Source organism: Podarcis raffonei, chromosome 4 (genome assembly GCF_027172205.1).
Source record: "Podarcis raffonei isolate rPodRaf1 chromosome 4, rPodRaf1.pri, whole genome shotgun sequence".
NCBI lineage: Eukaryota > Metazoa > Chordata > Lepidosauria > Squamata > Lacertidae > Podarcis > Podarcis raffonei.
The window spans coordinates 20,750,270-20,763,630 of record NC_070605.1 but is presented as its reverse complement, the minus strand read 5'-3'; the positions used below and the strand labels follow the sequence as shown (position 1 = coordinate 20,763,630).

Below are 13,361 nucleotides of genomic sequence, written 5' to 3'. Positions count from 1 at the left end.
GGTGGCGATCCCCAGATCCTGGCTCATTTCGAACAGTGAGCTGCCACCCCAGCTCCATCTGAACTGCTTCTGAACATGTGAATCCAAATTCTTCCTGAAATCTGGCTCACAGGACAATGTCTCCACTTCTGAAGAACTCAGGGGAAATCCAAGCTGAGAAGGATTGTCTCAAGGATTCAGATGCATACCCAAAAATGCCAAAGCAGTTGGGCAAAAACTAGGTCTAGTTGTAAATAAAGACAAGGAAAGTTCCACACTTTATAAAGAAACAGGAGGAAGTGATGGTTGCCAACTTGGTTGGCTTGAAAAGAGGATTAGGCAAATTAATGGAGGATAAAACTAGCAATGGCTGCCATTCATGACAGCTAGGCTCTGTTGTCCCAGGCAAAGGTAGTAATGTTTCTGAACACCAATTGCTGGAAACCGCAGGTGGGGAGAGAGCTCTGGTGCACAGGTCCTGGTTGTGGGTTTTCCACAGGCATCTGGTTGGCCACCATGAGAACAGGATTCTGGAGTAGATGGGCCATTGGCCTGATCCAGCAAGCTCTGGATTATGGTAGCTAAAAAGGACTGGACTAAAGAGCAATGTGTAAATCAATGTTTAAACACAGAACAGGGAAGTTGTTTGAGATCTCATATGATTGCTACTTCATTATACTTTAATGTCATTGACCCTTCAGAAAATTGAGGCCACTTTGCACGGGGATCACAGTGGCTTCTTGTGCAGGCAATGAATTTAGGTTAATCCCTTCAAAAGCGAAGCAAACTTTTGCCACAGAATTAAGTACAGTGGTACCTCGGGTTACAGATGCTTCAGGTTACAGACACTTCAAGTTACAGACTCCGCTAACCCAGAAATAGTACCTAGGGTTAAGAACTTTGCTTCAGGATGAGAACAGGAATCGCGTGGTGGCAGTAGGAGGCCCCATTAGCTAAAGTGGTACCTCAGGTTAAGAACAGGTTCAGGTTAAGAATGGACCTCCGGAACAAATTAAGTTCTTCACCCGAGGTACCACTGTACTCCAAGGCCATATTTTGGTCCATCCGCTATCTAGTAACTCATAAATAATACCTGTATGTATTTGACTGGAGTGAGGCAAGATGCTTGTCTCAAGGGGGTTTATTCTAACCAATCGATATATCATCTTGAATTGCTGACATGGTTGCTTCCAAGTCCCTTTCCTTAATCATGTGAACACTTGATAAATCTTCCACATTTTGAACCAATTTGCACCTAGCCTGGAATGTGAACTTTTCACTTTGAGTTGAAGAGCCAAGGAACTGCCCACCCTCTCTCAGAAGATGGATTATACTGATCCACCACACATACATCTATGCCAAGAGAAGTTTAACAATGGGTACTGTAAATCAGTTTGAAACTCTTAAAAACTAAATTATTAACTTGGTTTCTTTCCCAATAAATTTACACATGGTCTCTTTTTTACTGAATTACTTATTGCTTTCGTCACTGGTCAAGGTTGAGAAGACAAGACGTACTAAAGAAATTAATGGGTGTGGATGTGGGTGTGAGGAATCCATCCCTCCTGAGGAAAAATGTTAACAAAGGGCAAAACCTTGGAGCCAGGAACTGGGTGAGCATGTGACCAACACAACCCCAACGCTCAAGACATCCATGGAGCTGGAAAAGAGTTGATGGGCACAGAGGCTCAATGCTCCTCTGGCTTTGACTGGCACATAATGCACAGGATCTTTGGCGAGCCACTCATTTCTGGCCTCTCTTCTTAGGGCATCTGAAGGTACTTTGCTCTTTCAGGTGATGAGTGAGGAACTGGGCAAAGCAAGGAAAGGATAGCACAGGTGGGCATGAACACTACCTCATCAATGGCGGAAGGGTGGGAATTTTGTTTGCTTTCAAAAACGCATTATTTCATGAGCTTACATAGAACCTGCATAAATTAAGCTGTGCAGCTAGGATGAATACAGTCAAGAGTTAAGTCTAAAATTGATGCCGTAAGCTGCTTTATACTCTCCACCCCCATCGTTCTGCCCTGACACTGAGGTCCAGCTCCAAGGGCCTTCTGGCAACTCCTCACTGCGAGAAGTAAAGTTACAGGGAACCTGGCAGAGGGACTTCTCGGCAGTGGCGCCTGCCCTGTGGAACACCCTCCCACCAGATGTCAAGGAAATGAACAACTATCTGACTTTTAGGAGACATCTGAAGGCAGCCTTGTACAGGGAAGTTTTTAATGTTTGATGATTTATTGTCTTTCTAATATTTTGCTGGAAGTCGCCCAGAGTTGCTGGGGCAACCCACTCAGATAGTTGCCATATGCAGATGATGATGATGATGATGATTACATCTATTTAGTCTATTTAATTCAGTACTGTCTACACTGACTGGCAGGAGCTCTCCAATGTTTCAGATAGAAGACATTCTTAGACCTAGAGCCTTCTGCACATACAGTTATGGTGGCACAACAGATCCAATTGGTTGGGTTTTCACATGGTTTTTCACATGTGTCAATGCACAGCACACTTGAGCAACTTGTCAAGGGGCCACACCCAAACCGACAAAGCTCCCTGGACCTTCTCCTCTTCTTCAGCAATCGCCTCTTGTTCTGGCCCAGCCAATGGTAGAAGAAGAAAAAGAGTTTGGATTTGATATTCCGCTTTATCCCTGCCCAAAGGAGTCTCAAAGCGGCTAACAATCTCCTTTCCCTTCCTCCCCCACAACAAACACTCTGTGAGGTGAGTGGGGCTGAGAGACTTCAGACAAGTGTGACTAGCCCAAGGTCACCCAGCAGCTGCATGTGGAGGAGCGGAGACGCGAACCCGGTTCCCCAGATTATGAGACTACCGCTCTTAACCACTACACCACACTGGCTCTCTAGGCAAAGTAGTTCAATTCAGTAGGCAAAGAAAGTTCAATTAAGATGCCACGTATGGATTGCTCAATGGCTGGGAAACAGGGAAGAGACAGCAATGAGAAGAACGCAATGGTGATCATGGTGGTGAGTCTCTGCAGAGGGGAGTGTGGTTCACGGAAGCTGACACGCCTGAGGACCCTTCAAAAATGCCTTTAACTCACTTGGTAGAGCATGAGACTCTTAATCTCAAGGTTGTGGGTTCGAGTCTCATATTGGGCAAAAGATTCCTGCATTGCAGGGGGTTGGCCTATGATAATCTTCATGGTCCCTTCCAACACTATGATTCCATGTTTCTAAGAAAATCTGGAGCTGGCGCTGGCCTTTCCTCTTCCTTTCCGATGCAAGAGTTCAGCATGTCATCAGCTTGTATCCTCAGCACAACTCAGATGAGGATTAGACAGAAACAAGTGGCTTGTGTAAGACCACCCAGCAAGCTTCAAGGTTGAGCAGCCAAGCTTTGCGCCCAACACTCTCCAGGCCACGTCCAATGCTCTAACCATCTCCCCTCTCCATCCCAACCTTCTGGTATGTATGCTATTATTAGTCTGCAAACAAAACCCATACCTCTTAGCACGAAAAAGCACACACGCTACAGAATGGAGAAACAATTTCTGCTATCCGTAAGGCATATGCACATTTTTAAATGAGGAGAAAACACACCTGACATCTCAATAACTGCAGCTGTATAATCTTTACATGTGGGTGGCTGCGTGTGGGTGAAGCAATAAAAAGCAGTGGAAGGGTTTTGAAAAACAAAGCAAAACTTGTGTCTCGTTAAATAGCTTCTTGCTTTCAAAAACACCTGCCCAAAATATTCTTGAACTCCGTGGGGGGGGGGGGAACCTGAAGAATTTTCAACATATTTTCCCACAGCCAAAGTCTTCACACTAAGCAAACTTACTAGCTGGAAAGTTGGCCGAAACGAAGGTTTGGGAGTCTGGTCAATAGATCAGTCCCAAGCAGCAGTGAACTAGTCAGCTGAATTCAGTCAAATATTGTGATGTACAAAATATGGAGAAGGACACCTTTATTTCAAGTGTTTCACTCAAATCAGATAACGGGGGCAAGAGTAAGGGCCCCATGCTCCTAGACTTGAATGTTTTGGGGTCGCTCATGTGCAAGCCCCCACACTTAGGGATAGACAATGCCTGTCCTACAAACTCTCCGTTAAAATGTTTCTAACGGCCTAAGACCCACATACCTACGGGACCGCCTCTCCTGGTACGCCCTGCGGAGGACCTTCAGGTCCACAAATGACAACATTTTGGAGGTCCCAGGTCACAAGGTGGTTAGATTGGTCTTCACTAGGGCCAGGGCCTTTTCAGTACTGGCCCCTACTTGGTGGAACGCTCTGTCACAAGAGACTAGGGCCCTGCAGGACTTGACATCTTTCCGCAGGGCCTGCAAGACAGAGCTGTTCCGCCTGGCCTTTGGTTTGGACTCAGTCTGACCCTTATGTTTCCCTCCCCTTATGGTTTTGATCCATGGGCTACTTTTAAAATGAGGCTGCATTTTAAATTGCATTTTAACCTGTATTTTAAATTAGTTCCCCGCCCCATTATGTTTTTACTGTAATTTTACTGGTGTTAGCCGCCCTGAGCCCAGCTCTGGCTGGGGAGGGCGGGGTATAAATAAAATTTATTATTATTAATATTATTACCCTTCCAGTTAAGCCACATGGTCTTCCACCATAAATTGAAAGAAAGCATGAACACACTCCATGAGAGCCAGTGTGGTGTAGTGGTTAAGAGTGGTAGACTCGTAATCTGGTGAACCGGGTTCGATTCCCTGCTCCTCCACATGCAGCTGCTGGGTGACCTTGGGCCAGTCACACTTCTCTGAAGTCTCTCAGCCCCACTCACCTCACAGTGTTTGTTGTGGGGGAGGAAGGGAAAGGAGAATGTTAGCCGCTTTGAGACTCCTTAGGGTAGTGATAAAGCGGGATATCAAATCCAAACTCTTCTTCTTCTTCTCCAAGGTCTTCAGCTTGTCAGGGGAGGAGTGAGTCATTCTGTGACCTTGGAAAAGCATGAGATCCTTCCCTTCCCTCACCATGCATTTCCCGTGCACACCTGAGGGGGTGGGAAGCTACCAGTGCATGACCTAATGGGTTCACAAAACAAATTATGTTATCTATTAACATTCAGCGAAACACATGTAGCACTAGAGGACTACACAGACAAACCCCCGAGGCCAAGGAGTCATCGACCACAGTTAATCATGAGCCAGCAATCTACGCTTCTGCTGATGACGGCAGATCAAAAGCGATCTGATTCCGTGACCGCTAACGCTCAGTGATCCCTTACTAATTTCCTCCACCACATCATAGAGGAGGAATTCTGCTTCATTATGCAGGCCTACCAGGAAGACACATTCTCCCGGCTCTGTGAACTGTAGGTGGCTGTGGGTTTTTTAGGTAAGCTATTCAACACCTTGCAATTTACAGCTTAAGGCTTTTGGTATTACTTTTTGGAGGTGAGAACATCTGGGAACTCTATGAAATGGCTTTGTCGCAGCCTTACTGGGCTAAGAGAACTAGGTAAGTATCGTGGTAGGTTTTCAATCCTGTTTCACCCAGGATTAATAAACACAAGTGTCTGAGGATTGGTGGAAATCATTTCACAATGATCTGAAGTCTGGGGTGAACTAATAATCTCCTAAACCCATTCCTACTCAGCTAACCCCATCTACCTTCCACCACAGTCCTCTTGTGACTATCAAAATTGCCACCACTGCAGGTGTAATACTCTTCAAATCCACCCTCTACTTCCGCACTCCAGACACAAACTTCAAAAATAGTTTGTTACCATTTTGTTTTGTTTTCATTAATGAAATGAGTCTTTCCTCGACTTTTAAGTGAGGGTTGAGGGATCTGTTTTCCACCCACAGGGGCAATGGCCGCACTCTGCCCTTCATCTAGGCAAGGCAAGAGTCCTTAGCACACTTCAAGGATGCATTACGGACAGGCAAAAATGCACATTACCCAAGAGGAGAGGTTTTTAAATCTATTAGCTCTAACATACTTAAAGGTGCTCAAAAGCCAACAAGCTATTGAAGCCACTTCCGCCATGCGCTAAAAGTACACCTACCTTCGCTCTTAGGGAGTGGCGGGGGAAAGAGAGGAGAAAGGAACAAGGTATTTCCTCTGGCTAGTAACCCTGAGGAATATTTGTGCAAGCACGAAGGACAAAGACAGGAGCCATTATATGACTTAAACAGCTGTGAGTTTACATACTGGCAAATATTTGCACACATTAGTGCCACCTAAGTCGCTCGCCCTTTTGTGATAAGAGAGACCTTGCTTCCATTTGAACATCGGAAGATGCCTTATGCTAAGTCATTAGTCCATCAAGCTTGGTTTTTTTATCTATACAGACAGGCAGTGGTTCTCTAGTGTTTTGGGCTGGGGTGTCTCCCAATTGTACCTGGAGATTCTGGGGGTTGCACCCGGGAAGGGCGTTCTGCATGCAACGTCTGCCCCTAAGCTGTAGCTCTTCCCCAAAGGGGAAAAAAAAAGTTCTACTGTCAAGACCGGAACTTGCAGATTCAATTCTTACTTGACTTGATTTATGAACCTTGATTCCTGCAAACTACTATGATCCACTCATGCCCAAATTTTGCTCAGCCCTTCGATCTGCATGATTGTTGTTGTTTAGTCATTTAGTCGTGTCTGACTCTTCATGACCCCATGGACCAGAGCACACCAGGCACTCCTGTCTTCCACTGCCTCCCGCAGTTTGGTCAAACTCATGCTGCTAGCTTCGAGAACACTATCCAACCATCTCGTCCTCTGTCGCCCCCTTCTCCTTGTGCCCTCCATCTTTCCCAACATCAGGGTCTTTTCCAGGGAGTCTTCTCTTCTCATGAGGTGGCCAAAGTATTGGAGCCTCAGCTTCAGGATCTGTCCTTCCAGTGAGCACTCAGGGCTGATTTCCTTCAGAATGGAGAGGTTTGATCTTCTTGCAGTCCATGGGACTCTCAAGAGTTTCCTCCAGCACCATAATTCAAAAGCATCAATTCTTCAGCGCTCAGCCTTCTTGATGGTCCAGCTTTCACTTCCATACATCACTACTGGGAAAACCATAGCTTTAACTATACGGACCTGCATGATACAAGTGCATTTATTGGGGAACCTTGTGAAGTTAACCCTTAAGAAAAGTGGGAGTGAGGGAAGAGACATTGCAATGCAGGCTTTGTACGTTGCCTTTCAGGAAAGAGAGGGAAATCTGAGAATGTCCCTGTCTTGAGAATGCTTCCCACAGGATGCTGTTCCTTTCCCCCAAAGAACAGTGATAAATGAGCCAGTGCAAATGGGGCTTTACAGCTGGGAGACAGAAGGAATAAGTGAGCCTGGAGAACTTTTGCAAAACACACGTGTTAGGCAGGGAGCAGAAGTAAACCATACCAAACTCTTAAACACTTTCAACAGTCATGGCTTTCCCCAAAGAATCTGGGACCTGCAGTTCTGTGAGGGGTCTAATTCTCAGAATCCTACACAAACTACAGTTCCCGGTATTCTTTGAGGGGAGTGGTGGCTTTTAAAGAGCTTGAAATGTATGGTCTGAATGTGACCCTAAGTTAAGAAAGTCATTTGAAGCCAAGTAGCTCTGCCAACTGCAGAAATGTGTTTTTTATTTAAGGTTGGGACAGAACTGGGTTACAAAGTCAGCCTTTCGTTTGTCACATACCCCCGGTGCTCCATCTTCGTACCAGAATCCTGGCTGCATGACCCAAGAGGTCGCCATCTTGGAACTGAATCTACAAATGAACTGCATGGCTGCCTAACTTTTTACTGCATTTCCCCTCTTCTTTTCCTCATCCCGCACATTCCTCGTGCCTTTGTGTAACATCTTGCCTGATCTAGAGTTCCAGAGAACTCAAAAGCTTTGCCAAACTCCTGTGGCATTTTGGTTGGTCCTAATAAAAGGTATTACCCAACTGTGGAATTTGAAGTGGTTCGGGTTCTCCCCCCAATAGACAAATATTGCCAGCTATACTTTTTATGTGCCAAACAAACAAAAAAAGAAAGAGTTAATGGCCCAAATACATAGTCAGATGGACAGCATATAAAATAACAACAATAACTACTACTACTACTACTACTACTACTACTACTACTACTACTACTATTAATCCTGTTCCCAGTGGCCACCCAGGTGTCTATGGGAATCCCAAAAGCAGCACCTGAACTTCGTAGCACAGTCTAAGTGAACACACTCTCATTTTAGTTCCACTGAATTTTTATTTTAAAAAAACCCACCAGGCACTTGACATAGAATTGATCTAAATGTCACCCATTCCCTGCCAATTTATATTTCTCATCCAGTTTCAGAGATGAAAGCTCACTTCATGATAATGCATCTTCAACAGCTAAGATGCTTGCATCTTCGCCATCTATCATCTGCGGCTGAAAGATTGCAAGTGTCATTTTGGAAGATGAAGGAATTGCAGGCATTAGCAATAGGGGGAGTGATGTATTGCGTTTTCAATCTAATGTCCATCTGGGAAGGATTAATATGGCCATATCATACCACCCCACAGATAGCAGCCAAAAATATATGGGATTTTTACATGGTTTTCATTTCTTCACATTCTGTCATCCCTCTCTAGCCATCTCTCCCCATAGGTGGGGTCCCCTGTTCTTATTCAAAATGATCAGCCTTTCTTCAGCTATAGCATCTCTCTCTCTCTCTCAGATTAACCACATGTAAACAGATATTTTTTAAACCCCCAAAAGTTCCAGGCTACATTTCAATATCTCATTGATTAAAAGTCAAGCTAACAGGATGGGCCATGAATCTTACGCCACTGCAGCCTTGGAAAAGCTTGAACTCACACAAATCCTTGGATATCCACAGCATAAAAACTGGTGATCCCTGATTTGAACAGTGGGTGATCCTGTTCACATGAAAGAACACATTACACAGCTTCTGCATACATTGTCCAACTGATTTAGAAACAGTGAAGCAGAATAGCAGCTGTAAAAAGGATTAAGTGATTGTTGATATTAGCCAAGAATGGGAGAAACATAGCGTGACGCTATAAATTTGAAGCGAGTCCAAAACTGCAATTTATGTACATAGCAGATTTATGCAGAGGGCAGAAAGGAGAGCAGGTGGTACCCATGCTAGATAGGACAGTCAAACTCTGTAGCTGGCTCTCCCAGACGAGACCCAATCCTAAAAGTATTCCAATGAGAATCATTATAATTATTGTCTTGCACAACCTATGCAATCTTGCAATGTCGCAATTATAATATTTTGCATTAGGAAGACTGAAAACCCATCATCCTGTCTATTCCTGGCTTCTGAACCGAAGTGCCAAGAGAACACTGGTATTGTAATTCTAACAAGTTCTACTTTGCATAGGATTAAAATCTTAGTAAGGAGAGAAGAAGCAGTGTAGAACACTCACCAATACTAATTTCATCATCCGTCTCAGCATCTCCAATGCACTCAAACTGAAAATCTTGAAGCGACTGGGAAAACTTTTGTACTGCTATGGATAGATCTGTAAAAGAAAAAGATCGAAAATGATCAGAGTGTACATTGCAGAGAAATACATATTTGGAATACACTTACTGTAAATGTGTGTGTGTGTGTGTGTATTCTCTCCTGTATCCTGGTATACTTGATTACATGATTCAAGGTAAGGGACACATCGAAGGATAATGAAGGATCACATAACCTTGCTTGATGTAAACACTTAAGAAAATAAAAACCAGAAAGCACACACACACCACCACCACAGATAGACAGGACACAGGTACACTTTGGAGGATGAATGGCGGCTTACAGATTGAGCTTGAATCCTGACAAGACAGAAGTACTGTTTCTGGGGTACAGGAGGCGAGCAGGTGTGGAGGACTCCCTGGTCCTGAATGGGGTAACTGTGCCACTGAAGGACCAGGTGCGCAGCCTGGGAGTCATTTTGGACTCACAGCTGTCCATGGAGGCACAGGTCAATTCTGTGTCCAGGGCAGCTGTCTACCAGCTCCATCTTGTACGCAGGCTAAGACCCTACCTGCCTGCAGACTGTCTTGGCAGAGTGGTGCATGCTGTAGTTATCTCCCGCTCAGACTACTGCAACGCTCTCTACATCCCATTGTTTTCTATTGATACACTGTATTCTCTGCAGCCCTGCTTTTGCAAATCCTGGAGAACACACTGGAAACTGAATTGCAGTTATTCAAAACAGAAGCTCATCTGGCAGTCTTCTCGATATATTGAACTGCTGCGCTGCCTCTAATATTTTACGTAATGTGTGTTCTTTATTACAAAACACGTGGAGTTAAATGCACTCTCGGCGAATGTCCCGCAGACTCACTGGATGCTTCTTATTCCTAGATATGCAGAAAACATCTACTGAAGCAATGCCTCATTCTCGTTTGACAGCTGCACATATGAGAGGAGACAGCAGAGCTTCTGCTGCACAAGTGTGAAGAGTAGAGGTTTTTGGCAAGTACCATTACCCTTAATTCTTCTTTCCGGGAGGTATCCAACTAAACAGTTCTGCTAGCACAAGGGGGTTTTAGCTGCACAGGGAACTTCTCCGCTTTCTCCTCTCCCTTACAACTCCTAAATCTATTCTGGGGTTTTCCCCAATCCTCCAGAACAAATACAAAGGGCAGACAAGGAGCAGGCAGGGAGGGGCGAGGCTACAGTAGTTCGACTGTGCAGCTAAAACCCACAGCACTTGCCTCAAAACTGAGAGATCCAGAAGAAGCAACAGGGACATTTCACCTACAGTGGTACCTCGGGTTAAGAACTTAATTCGTTCTGGAGGTCCGTTCTTAACCTGAAACCGTTCTTAACCTGAGGTACCACTTTAGCTAATGGGGACTCTAGCTACCACCACTCAACCGCCGCACTATTTCTGTTCTCATCCTGAAGCAAAGTTCTTAACCTGAGGTACTATTTCTGGGTTAGCGGAGTCTGTAACCTGAAGCGTCTGTAACCTGAAGCATCTGTAACCCGAGGTACCACTGTACTCAGTTCCTGTGAGAGACCGCGCTAGCAGACCAAGACAGAAACCAGGTGAGTAACCATACAGAAAAAGATGAAGATAATCTATTTCACCCAGGAATCACTGAGACTACCACACGCCTGCAAGCAACCTTGGTCAGAATCAAGTACAGTCGTACCTTGGATTCCAAACGCCTTGCGAGTCGAACGTTTTGGCTCCCAAACGGCGCAAACCTGGAAATGAGTGTTCCAGTTTGCAAATGTTCTTTGGAACCCAAATGTCTGACACAGCTTCTGCGGCTTCCGATTGGCTGCAGAAGCTTCATGCAGCCAATCAGAAGCCACACCTTGGTTTCCAAACGTTTTGGAAGTCGAACGGACTTGCGGAATGGATTCCTTTCAACTTCTGAGGTACAACTGTATAGGTACAACTTCTGTAGTTATTGGAAATACATTACTTCTGGTAAATGAACCACCATAGCACTGGAGGGCCATGAAAATTTCTGCCCTGGGCCAATTGGAAACAGAATTGTTAGATTCAAAAATTAAGAACTTGTCAAGAATGTATAACTTGCTGTTGAAATGGAACACTCAGGACGAAATGGTGAAATCAGCTATGATAAAATGGGCACAAGACGTTGGACATAACATAATGATGGCTGACTGGGAACAGTTATGGACCACAGGTATGAAATTCACGGCATGTAATGCCCTAAGAGAGAATTTAATGAAAATGATTTATAGGTGGTACATGACACCAGTCAAGCTTGCAAAAATTTACAATTTACCCGACAATAAATGTTGGAAATGTAATGAGACTGAAGGTACATTCTTTCACCTTTGGTGGACATGCCCAAGGATTAAGACATTCTGGGAGATGATTTACAATGAAATGAAAAAGGTATTTAAATATACCTTCCTGAAGAAACCAGAGGCCTTTCTCCTGGGCATGGTCGGCCAATTGGTGCCAAAGAAGGACAGAACTTTTTTTTATGTATGCAACAACAGCAGCAAGAATACTCATCGCGAAGTATTGGAAGACACAAGATTTACCCACCCGGGAAGAATAGCAGATGAAGTTGATGGACTATATGGAACTGGCGGAAATGATTGGCAGAATCCGAGACCAGGGAGAAGAGTCGGTGGAAGAAGACTGGAAAAAGTTTAAAGACTATTTACAGAAATACTATAAAAATAATGAATGTTAGAAAAATGTTGGAATGAAGTTATATGGCTTTAGTAGAAATGTTACAAGGAACTAAGTACAAATAGATTATTAGTGTATTAAAGGAAAAAATAAGGTTAGAATATGTTAAGATAATTATAGGACAGAAAACAGAGGAAGATGGAAAGGAATTGCTGAAACAATTAACAGAAGTGGAATACAAAAAGGGAGGTGTGAGGAAATCGTTGAAACAAGTGAATGAAAGATAAGATATTGAAATTGTTTGATGCGTCTAAAATTGTTTCTGTTTTGTTTTGTTAGTTTAATGTGTTAGTGTTATGTAGTGTTTTTGTTTTGTATTGTATTGTCTTGTTTAATTTTTTTGTAGTGTTCAAACTGTTGGAAAAGTAATAAATATTATTATTTTTTTTTTTTAAAAAAGAAAATTTCTGCCCTGGGCGTTTTAGACATTTCTACCCATGTACTATCTGAAACCAAATGGGTTGCCAGGTGTGAAATATATTGACATATTTTTAGCTCTCCTACCCCACTAATACATCACCTTGCAGACAAAGGTCCGTATAGTTAAAGCTATGGTTTTCCCAGTAGTGATGTATGGAAGTGAGAGCTGGACCATAAAGAAGGCTGGTCACCGAATAATTGATGCTTTTGAATTATGGTGCTGGAGGAGACTCTTGAGAGTCCCATGGACTGCAAGAAGATCAAACTGATCCATTCTGAAGGAAAGCAGCCCTGAGTGCTCACTGGAAGGACAGATCCTGAAGCTGAGGCTCCAATACTTTGGCCACCTCATGAGAAGAGAAGACTCCCTGGAAAAGACCCTGATGTTGGGAAAGATGGAGGGCACAAGGAGAAGGGGGCGACAGAGGATGAGATGGTTGGACAGTGTTCTCGAAGCTACCAGCATGAGTTTGACCAAACTGCGGGAGGCAGTGGAAGACAGGAGTGCCTGGCGTGCTCTGGTCCATGGGGTCACGAAGAGCAGGACACGACTAAACGACTAAACAACAACAACAGAAACCCCACTAATATGGTTGGTGCCAAGTCTAAAAAGACTTTTCCGCACCAGATAAAAAGACCTCCTTATTTTCTCAGGTCTTAGGGCGAGTGTGCCTCTTAGGTTTGCTGTTAGGATTATCAGTTGTAACTGCTACACACGTTTTATGGTTTCATTATCTGATAGCTTTATCATTGCATTTGTAACCTGCTCTGGGATTCCTTTTCGTAACAAAGAGTGGAGGCTAGAAATATCTTAAGTAAATAAATGAACATGGAGATTTTAAGCTTTGGCCTCAGCATGAGAGGTCAGGGTGAACAGAAACG

At 44.0% G+C, this 13,361-nt stretch overlaps 1 protein-coding gene across 1 annotated transcript in view; it reads right to left on the bottom strand.

Annotated features, from left to right (window-relative positions):
- ARHGAP42 (Rho GTPase activating protein 42) overlaps window positions 1-13,361 on the bottom strand; it is a 169,491-nt gene that overhangs the window by 116,540 nt on the left and 39,590 nt on the right. Inside the window, exon 2 of the mRNA XM_053385674.1 lies at window positions 9,303-9,398. Within this exon, the coding sequence (XP_053241649.1) occupies window positions 9,303-9,398 (96 nt within the window). The remainder of the gene's footprint in view (window positions 1-9,302; window positions 9,399-13,361) is intronic.